This window comes from Pimephales promelas, chromosome 2, assembly GCF_988280905.1.
Source record: "Pimephales promelas chromosome 2, fPimPro1.hap1.1, whole genome shotgun sequence".
NCBI classification, from domain to species: domain Eukaryota; kingdom Metazoa; phylum Chordata; class Actinopteri; order Cypriniformes; family Leuciscidae; genus Pimephales; species Pimephales promelas.
In genome coordinates this window covers 26,616,854-26,627,758 of record NC_142770.1, presented here as the reverse complement: position 1 = coordinate 26,627,758, position 10,905 = coordinate 26,616,854, and the positions used below count along the sequence as shown (strand labels likewise).

The window sequence follows — 10,905 nt, the reverse complement described above, 5'->3', positions numbered from 1 at the left end:
AGGCCCAGAACGTTTTTTTTTTTTCAAGTTTTTTTTTCTTCTTCATGTAATCACATTGTTAAGAGCTTAAGAAACAAATGGAAAAAAAGAAAATATATTTTATTCATATATTTGAAAATCTATTTATAATAATTATTATTTGTTTAAATTACATTGATATCTGAATTTATGTAAAAACCTAGACTTTCAAACATCAAAATGTAATGTATTAATATGTATTCGAGTACAAAATTACATTCAGCTAGCCTAAACATCGTTTCCTATTTTTTATTTATTTTTTTTGCCTGAAAACGCAAAGAAATTCCAGGCAAAGATACACGCCTGCCTGTCGCGTGAAAAATAGGCGTCAGTTCTATTTCTAGCATGCACGCGTTTTCTGGAGACGCGCGTGTCACGCAGGCAGCGTGCAAAAAACGGACACACCACGCAGCCAGTGTGTCTCCGGCCAGCGCGCGCGGCACCGCATCCGAGGATAAACGACTTCAAGCCGAATCTGTCCGAGCCCGTACGTCTCACACAATCAGAGAGTAAAAATACGGTATATTTTACGGGAAAATACTCAAACGGGAAGACAGCGGGAAAAGAGCTAAAATACGTGAGAAACCCGGAAAAAACGGGAGGGTTGACAGCTATGGCTTAGGAACAGTCGGCCCATCCTTTCAAAACCTATTGAAATAAATCATATGTTATTATTAAAACCAACACCAACACTGTTCTTGTTCATTTTGATTTCAAATAAATAGATAAACAAAAATTTAAACAGATGTAACATGAAGTGATTAACTATGTTCAGGGGATTACACATGATTTTCCACTTTCTACAGTCTGGATTGTTACCAGATTACAGTTCATGTAGCCGACATGTTCATTCTTTATTATTTCCTAAACACCTTTTTAAACACCATCATTATAATGCAGTTTTATTGTTGCTAAAAGACATTCTGTTGCATTAGAACACATAATGTGAGAGATATTTTCTGGTACATCTGTAGTTGGCTACAATGTAATTGTCTGTTTGCACACAATGAAAAACGATGTTACATTTTTAGACGGTCCCTATCTTGGTTACCACACTACATTGAATATTCGCTAAATTATGCATGCATCAAAAATATACTTGCCCATTTTGTTCGATTGTAGAAAAGGTTGTAGTTCACTATCTTTGTTGTCAATATCATGTAGATGCTTCGAATCTGAAAAAAAATTGCTTCATTGACTATTTAATTGAAAAAGTTCTTTAACGCGAATGTGCGAATGTGTGAATATAAAACCAACTTTACCTAAGTCATTCATTCTATAATTAAGTCAGATTGCAGTCTTTGATTGTTTTATTGTGTTATTGATTATATATGTTAGATTGCAGTCTTCAATTGTATAACTTATTGCTGAATTTTCATGAATGAACACCTTGTAAAAAAAAAACGATTAGCTCACACAATGTAAACAATAATAAACACCTTTGAGGGTGTGTATTACTAATCTAAGAATATGTTTAAGATCTGCTGATCCTACATACTTGTATAATATATCGCATGAAAAATTAAGGTCAACTACACTATATTGGGCATTGAGCATGATGATGTCATCAATTTTTGGGGTTTTATATGTGTGTATGCTTACATAACCTTAGTTATTGTGACCAGGTGATGTGTGTATACAATTGTGGAGGACCATTAATCAAATGATCAAAGTGGGATTAGATTTAGTTGTCATCTCTAAGGCTGTGTTAAGGTCAACACTTTTAAGGACTGTCCACTGAATAAAAACCCTGTAAAATTCAATCATCAGACTAAATTTGGAAGACTTGCAGCATTAGAAAAACATGAGATGTTGCAAACATTACCCTTCTGTTTTATTTTTATTTTTATAACACTTTTAATATACTGTTTTTTATTTTTAACCAGTTAACCAGACATGGATCCCTTATTGTGTATCCTCGACACAAGTGTGCCAAAGGAAAGGCAACAATGCCTTCTTAAGGCAACAAAGGAGGCCAAGGCGTATAAACCGTGCCAAACCACGGACGACCGTGACCTGAGGGATGAAAAGAAGGCTTATAACAAAGGTAATGGATGTTTTTTCCACCTTATATTTCCAACACAGTCATGTTGACCTACTGTTGTGCACTATAGCATATGTGCTTGCGTGTTATCAAAGGCTGCACAATTTCTGTTTTCAGCTAAAGAGAGATGCCGGCTGGTCACATCCACTCCAACGGAGGTGCAGTGTTTGGGTCAGCTAATAATTACGTTTGGGAAATACAACGGGAAATCTTTCAAATGGCTGGTGGAAAATGACGTTGGATACATTAAATAGTAAGCATGTTGCACTAAACAGAATCCAACAATATCCAGTATGTTCTTCATACATTAATTATGCTTAATTATCACATTTTAGTGTCCTTGATCGCCACTTCAAAGAATGCCAGCATCCTGATAATATAGCCATCAATGACCGGTGGATAAAGGACTACCTCCTGAGGTATGTGCAGCTGCTTCCACCGGTATCCTGCCACCTCGAGATGAACGTGGACAAGGCCATTTATGGGCAGGGACGGTTCAGGTCATTCACGTTCATGGAGATGTGGCAGTGGTACAGTCTGCACAAGGTGTTTCAGACTGTCCCACACAGTGGGACAGATCAAGAGCGAAAAAAAGGGCGAAAAAAAGGGTCTGCAGCCAGACCCTATTGAAAATGAATTTTTTTTTTTTTTTAACACAGTTTTTTACTCCTTTTTTACAGTCTATGGTTAAGACTTGTAATGGGATATATGACATGTGCATGTGCATGTGTTCTGTCGTGTGAAAAAATATCTGGGTTAAATTATGTCCCGTTTCGGAGATGCATCTGTCTGTCTGAATCGTATGCCTGTCTGTCTGTCTGTATCAGTATGTCTCTCTGGTAATTGAACTAAAATATAATTTGTCTCAAAAATTAATAAAATATTTGAAATTATTGTAAATAATTTGTGTTCAAGTCATTTGTTTCATCAGGCAGATTTAATTTATTAAAGAATAATTAGACATATATTGATTTAGACTAATAGTTCGCCTTTGAATGTCTAATCAGAAATTTGTGTGTTATACCAGGCATTAAGTTAAGCAATTAAGTGTATTTGTTTAAAACGTAAAATATTTGTGTGTTCCTGATACAAGCACTGTTTTATTTCAGTAAATGAACCTGAAGGCCTGCGAGGCAACAGCCAAAAATAACTAATAAGCAAAAATAATTGGTAACAAAAAACATATATGCGTGTGCACGGGTAAAACTCTTGAGGTGAAACTGCGCATGTGCGGGGTGAAACTGCTGGGGTGAAACTGTGGCTCTTCGGCTCTGCAGACTAATAAGTAAAAATAATTGGTAACAATAACCATTAGATCATTTTAATACTGAACAATATGCGCGGGTAAAACTGCTATATTGAAACTGCGAATGCGCGGGTAGAACTGTTTTGGTGAAACTGCGCGGGGTAAAAGCGCTGTTGTAAACATAGACATCATTATAGGTAGACGCCCTATCGACTGCTACTGCCTATTGATAATAGTAGTACGGTAATGTCAAGACTTACTTGTGAAAAGCCCTATTTTCGGTGGTCCGGCGATTAGAACAGGAAATTGCTCCACAGTGCTCTGGCATCTCATCTGCTGCCACGCAACGAAACGCGCTGCGTTCAAGATGGACCGATACGACCGGTGTTCTGTCGATCTGTCCTACCTTGTCAGATTTTCCTACCGTAGCGCAAAATTATAGCCATATCTATCGGTTCATCCTACCTCGTCGTAAAATCCTACTGAGCGTTTACTTCGCGTCTGTGACTAGTACATCAAATATTTCAGTGTAACTTTGCCGAATTTTCTTATTAGGCTATGTTACGGTGATTTTACAGTGAAAAGTAAGTTACCTCTTCAGATTGTCCTATGAAATAAACGGTAGGATGATTTTACGTTGCAAAATACCTCATCAGATTGTGCTACCAGTATGAAATAAACGAGTAGTATGATTTTACAGTGCAAAATGCCTCATCAGATTGTCCTACCAGTATGAAATAAACGAGTAGTATGATTTTTTCAAGATGGCGACCGCTGGATTCTCGGTATCCAGCGGCCAATAGGGTATCTAGTCTCTATATGATATCTATGGTTGTAAAACTGCTGGGGTGCGGTATTTCCGGTGAAGGTCAAAGGATGCTGATATTACGTGGCTATAATAAAGAAACGTTAGTCACAAAAACAGACAGACATCACTCATTGATTTTATGCTTCTTTTTTAAATTATATTAAATAAACAACTATATATAAAATTACATAAACGTATTAAAGTTTAGTTTCAAAGACGGGAGCACAGTAAATTTGGAAGACTGCCATAATCTCGTTTCCTCGGTTTTCCTCCACTTTAAATCTCCCCGTAAAAGAGCATCCTTGCGTCAAATGCGGGACTTGTGCGTGCATATAGCCCATTGGGTAATACCGGGAAATACACATATGGAAATACAGCCAGACAGAGGTGACCTAAGCCTAGAACGCCCTCTGCTGACGCTATTTTGTAGGCTACATGGGCACATGCTTTTCTTACATTCAAATGGCTAACTTATAACCCAGGGGACAATTCTTGTGTCACAATTGTTGTACACATCAAGACATTTAAAGGAATATAAATAATAATAGAAGTTGTTAAATACACAAGTATGTATGTAATAAGTAAATGAAGAGTTCAGATGCAAAAGCCAAAAGTGCCATTTGAAATTTTCTTCTAGAATGATCATTTTTATCAAGCTTGTATATTTAAATTCAGTAATTTAAGTTAAATTGCAATGAGGATTATCTATTAATTGTCATTTAAGTGAAATTACTGAACTTGAATATATAAGCTTGATAAAAATGATCATTTTAGAAGAAAATTTCAAATGGCATTTAGAGGCTTTTGCATCTGAACTCTTCAAATATAGGCTATAAAATATGAAAAATAATAATAAAGACCTATTGATATGCAGCCTACAAGATTTACAGTACTAGTAAATAAATAGAACCAGACCAGCAGCAAACTATATTGCACACTGAATATTAAAAACAAACAGACAATATTGCACAGAAAGACAATTATTGCACTACAGCGTCCAAGTTTAATAACAAAGGGTCCATCAGTCAGACACTTTACTATCTTGTGGCCACGAGTTACTATCTTGAGGCCACGAGTTACTATCTTGAGGCCACGAGTTACTATCTTGTGGCCACGAGTTACTATCTTGTGGCCACGAGTTACTATCTTGAGGCCACGAGTTACTATCTAGAGGCCACGAGTTAGTATCTTGTGGCCACGAGTTACTATCTTGTGGCCACGAGTTACTATCTTGAGGCCACGAGTTACTATCTCGTGGCCACGAGTTACTATCTAGAGGCCACGAGTTTGTATCTTGTGGCCACGAGTTACTATCTTGAGGCCACAAGATAGTTATAATTAATTTTTTTTACCAAAGTGGGACTAGAGGGGCTCCGTAAATCATAGACCCTAATCATGTTGCATTTGCAAAAATATACTTTGAATCAAAAACCAATAAATCATTAAAACAATCTGTTTGCTGTTAACACAAAAAATCACATCCCTAACGAGAAGAGAAGCTAAATAGCAAGTCAACCTCTACTTGTTACTTTCTACAGGACCGGTTGAGGCTCCAACAGGAAGTGGAGCATAAGTCCTAAGACTGTGATTGACCAGGTCCCCCAGACATATAAGGTGAAGATTTAGACCAAACTTGTAAGACTAGTCTTTATGCAACCGGCCACATGATATTCCAAGTGTTATTGTTAAGTGATTTTGTAAATAAAAGACTGCTGCATTTAAATCCTGCAGTTTTATTTCATCCTTCTTCAAACAAATCGTAAAAGTTATTATTTGCTGAATGCTTTCATAATGTTACTACAAAACGTTCATGGAACATCCTTACAATGTTATTTTTACTTGATGAAGGTTTTTATAACATGTGAAAAGTGTTCTTAGAACAACAAACTATGTGCATAAAACAATTTCAATTAAACTTTCTTGTGTGTTATTTGTCAAAGTAATTTTTTTGTATAAAGCTTTTCACAATAGACATTGTTTCAAAGCAGTTTTAAGACAGTCATTATGACATTAAAAGTCCTTTATTTAGGAGGAGCGTAGCCTGGACCAATGACAATGCAGTGCTGAAGTGCCAACTAGCCTCTCCCTACGGAGGATCCCTTTCCCACTCTACTGATAAAGCGTTGTGAATTTCGTTTCACGTACCTACCTCGAAATAATAGAATAAAACAAAACTCTGTATCAAATTTATAGACAAGACAAGTAGTTTGTTCAGGCATGGTTTTGTAGGGAATTACAAACCTGCGCACATATATTCAAACACACTTAACTATATAATCAATTCTTAATGTGCATGTGAACGCCATCAGTGTTTATCCAACACAGTCTCATGAAGATGCGTATCTATACCACGAGTGTCATTTCTCGTGGCATTTATACGCCAAAAGTGTTTTTTTCGTGTATATGGTACGCACTAAAAAACCCTGGGTTAGGTTTAGGGGGGAGGGGGGTGGGGAGTTCGTGCGTATTATACGCAAAAAAGTGCGTATCATATGTACGCGAAAATCGCGTGCCAAATACACGCAAAAACTGTTTTTGGCGTATAAATGCCACGAGAAATGACATTCGTGCCATAGACACGAACTTTCATGAGATCGGGCTGGTTTATCACAGGTTCAGATTAAAGTCTGTTTAGAGACATTCACATACATTTTTACCTGCCAGAGGAGAACTGCCCCGACTGAGCCTGGGTTCTCCCAAGGTTTTTTTCTCTCCATTGGGTCACAAGGTGGAGTTTTAGGACACCATTGGGTCACCTGATGGAGTTTTAGGACACATTTAGGTCACTTGGTGGAGTTTTAGGACACCGTTGGGTCACCTGATGGAGTTTTAGGACACCTGTAGGTCACCTGATTGAGTTTTAGGACGCCATTGGGTCACCTGAAGGAGTTTTAGGACACCATTTGGGTCACTTGATGGAGTTTTAGGGTCACCTGATGAGTTCCATGGGTCACCTGATGGAGTTTTAGGGCACCATTGGGTCACTTGATGGCAGTGGCGGTTCTACTTTGAATTACACCCAGGGCGAGACCCCCTTCGAGCGCCCCCCCCCCCCCCCCCCCAAAAAAAAAAAAACCAACCAACCAACCAACCAACCAACCAAAAAAAAAAAAAAACACCCCAAAAATAAAATCACATTCCGTTCATTTGAAAAACACAGTTAATAGAATCCAGTTATTTTGCTAGATTAATCTAACTTTAAAGGGAGGAAGTAACCATTAGCGCATTGGTTATTGCTTTGAATTAGGCTATGTGCATGGCACACTTTTAGTTATGACTTGTTAAAGTATACTTTGTCATGAAATGGAGTTTTTAAAAGTAAAAGCGTCAGAGAGACACTTAGGCCTATTTAGTAACACAATACTTATCTCTTAAATAATTTTGAACAGCTATCATATTAACAACTATCCAAACTGTTATAGACCTAAAATAGCTTTTGTAGCCCGGCTATGTCACTCTTAAAATGTCAGAGAAAAGGACAGAATCAGAGATTATTTAGAAAATAGAAAATTGTACTTTGCATATTATAGGCTACTATAAAAACACATAAAGTTGATCATTATGTAAATTATTTTCATTTCATGAATATAGTGACCAACATGATCACATACACAGAATCTTGTTCAAAAAGCCTAATACACAATGAAATCAATTCACCAAGTTAATAACATTAAAGATTTGTTTTTAAGGAGTGTCTTTTATCTTACCTACTAAACTTAAAAAAAAGGTTAACACAAAATATTTAAAAAAATATAAACCTCATATTTCAGCATTCAATCATACCTATAAAAAGAATGAGTCAATAAAGATACATTCCTGACATTTATAATGCACAGTAGCTGATCTTTTATTATTAATAGTAAAATTCGGTCCGATTTTCCCATGGCTGTCGTTGTTATACAACCATGCACTGGGCTCTCCACAATGGCAAAGAAGTTTTAGTAGCTAATGTATTTCCACCACAGAAAAACGCTTACTGAAGCTCTGCTAAAAGATTTCTTTACGGAGAAGAGAAAAAAAACCCAAGTGTTTGGGTGCACGTGCACTCCCATACTGAAAAGATTATGAGCCGCCTCCCGCGAGCGCGTAATGAGCGCGCTTCCCGTGCGCCTAATCGCCTATTTGAAATAACGACCTCAAGCGCGCAAAAGACGCGATAGTGAACTAATCAAGAGACCCCCTTGATATCGCTTCTGTGCACGCCACCTTCTCCGCAAGCAGTGGCGCCATTGCCAATAATTGAATTGAAATGATAAAAAATAGAAAACCTTCGCGGGACAGAGGATTTTTTTAACTGCTCGTGCCGCCCCCCATGTGACATGAAGAGATGCCGCCCCGGGCGACTGCCCGGTTCGCCCGTGCCTAGAACCGCTACTGCTTGATGGGATGCTTATAGGGTCACCTGATGAGTTCCATTGGGTCACCTGATGGAGTTTTAGGACACCATTGGGTCACTTGATGGAGTTTTAGGACACCATTGGGTCACCTGAAGGAGTTTTAGGACACCATTGGGTCACTTGATGGAGTTTTAGGACACCATTGGGTCACCTGATGGAGTTTTAGGACACCTTTAGGTCACCTGATTGAGTTTTAGGACACCATTGGGTCACCTGAAGGAGTTTTAGGACACCATTGGGTCACTTGATGGAGTTTTAGGACACCATTGGGTCACTTGATGGAGTTTTAGGGTCACCTGATGAGTTCCATTGGGTCACCTGATGGAGTTTTAGGACACCATTGGGTCACTTGATGGAGTTTTAGGGAAACCTGATGAGTTCCATTGGGTCACCTGATGGGAGTTTTAGGACACCATTGGGTCACTTGATGGAGTTTTAGGACACCATTGGGTCACCTGAAGGAGTTTTAGGACACCATTGGGTCACTTGATGGAGTTTTAGGGTCACCTGATGGGTTCCATTGGGTTACCTGATGGAGTTTTAGGACACCATTGGGTCACCTGATGGAGTTTTAGGACACCTTTAGGTCACTTGATGAAGTTTTAGGACACCATTGGGTCACCTGATGGAGTTTTAGGACACCTTTAGGTCACCTGATTGAGTTTTAGGACACCATTGGGTCACCTGAAGGAGTTTTAGGACACCATTGGGTCACTTGATGGAGTTTTAGGACACCATTGGGTCACTTGATGGAGTTTTAGGACACCATTGGGTCACTTGATGGAGTTTTAGGGTCACCTGATGAGTTCCATTGGGTCACCTGATGGAGTTTTAGGACACCATTGGGTCACTTAAAGGAGTTTTAGGACACCATTGGGTCACCTGATGGAGTTTTAGGACACCTTTAGGTCACTTGATGGAGTTTTAGGACACCATAGGGTTACCTGATGGAGTTTTAGGACACCTTTAGGTCACTTGTCGGAGTTTTAGGACACCATTGGGTCACCTGATGGAGTTTTAGGACACCTTTAGGTCACTTGATGGAGTTTTAGGACACCATTGGGTCATCTGATGGAGTTTTAGGACACCTTTAGGTCACTTGATGGAGTTTTAGGACACCATTGGGTCACCTGATGGAGTTTTAGGACACCTTTCACCTGATGGAGTTTTAGGACACCATTGGGTCACCTGATTGAGTTTTAGGACACCATTGGGTCACCTGATGGAGTTTTAGGACACCTTTAGGTCACTTGATGGAGTTTTAGGACACCATTGGGTCACCTGATGGAGTTTTAGGACACCTTTAGGTCACTTGATGGAGTTTTAGGACACCATTGGGTCACCTGATGGAGTTTTAGGACACCATTGGGTCACCTAAAGGAGTTTTAGGACACCATTGGGTCACTTGATGGAGTTTTAGGACACCATTGGGTCACCTGATTGAGTTTTAGGACACCATTGGGTAACTTGATGGAGTTTTAGGACACCATTGGGTCACCTGATGGAGTTTTAGGACACCATTGGGTAACTTGATGGAGTTTTAGGACACCTTTAGGTCACTTGATGGAGTTTTAGGACACCATTGGGTCACTTGATGGAGTTTTAGGACACCACTGGGGCACTTGATGGAGTTTTAGGACACCATTGGGTCACCTGATGGAGTTTTAGGACACCATTGGGTCACCTGATGGAGTTTTAGGACACCTTTAGGTCACTTGATGGAGTTTTAGGACACCATTGGGTCACCTGATGGAGTTTTAGGACACCATTGGGTCACCTAAAGGAGTTTTAGGACACCATTGGGTCACTTGATGGAGTTTTAGGACACCATTGGGTCACCTGATTGAGTTTTAGGACACCATTGGGTAACTTGATGGAGTTTTAGGACACCATTGGGTCACCTGATGGAGTTTTAGGACACCATTGGGTCACCTGATGGAGTTTTAGGACACCTTTAGGTCACTTGATGGAGTTTTAGGACACCATTGGGTCACTTGATGGAGTTTTAGGACACCACTGGGGCACTTGATGGAGTTTTAGGACACCATTGGGTCACCTGATGGAGTTTTAGGACACCATTGGGTCACCTGATGGAGTTTTAGGACACCTTTAGGTCACTTGATGGAGTTTTAGGACACCATTGGGTCACCTGATGGAGTTTTAGGACACCATTGGGTCACCTAAAGGAGTTTTAGGACACCATTGGGTCACTTGATGGAGTTTTAGGACACCATTGGGTCACCTGATTGAGTTTTAGGACACCATTGGGTAACTTGATGGAGTTTTAGGACACCATTGGGTCACCTGATGGAGTTTTAGGACACCATTGGGTCACCTGATGGAGTTTTAGGACACCTTTAGGTCACTTGATGGAGTTTTAGGACACCATTGG

At 39.4% G+C, this 10,905-nt stretch overlaps 1 protein-coding gene across 1 annotated transcript; it reads left to right on the top strand.

The window, feature by feature from the left end:
- Positions 1–1,540: 1,540 nt before the first annotated feature.
- Positions 1,541–2,753, top strand: LOC148995884 (uncharacterized). Its single transcript, XM_089119163.1, has 4 exons — positions 1,541–2,065; positions 2,180–2,315; positions 2,398–2,630; positions 2,743–2,753. Exons 1-4 carry the CDS (start codon positions 1,915–1,917, stop codon positions 2,751–2,753), a joined length of 531 nt encoding a protein of 176 aa, XP_088975289.1. The 5' UTR covers positions 1,541–1,914.
- The last annotated feature ends 8,152 nt before the right edge of the window (positions 2,754–10,905 follow it).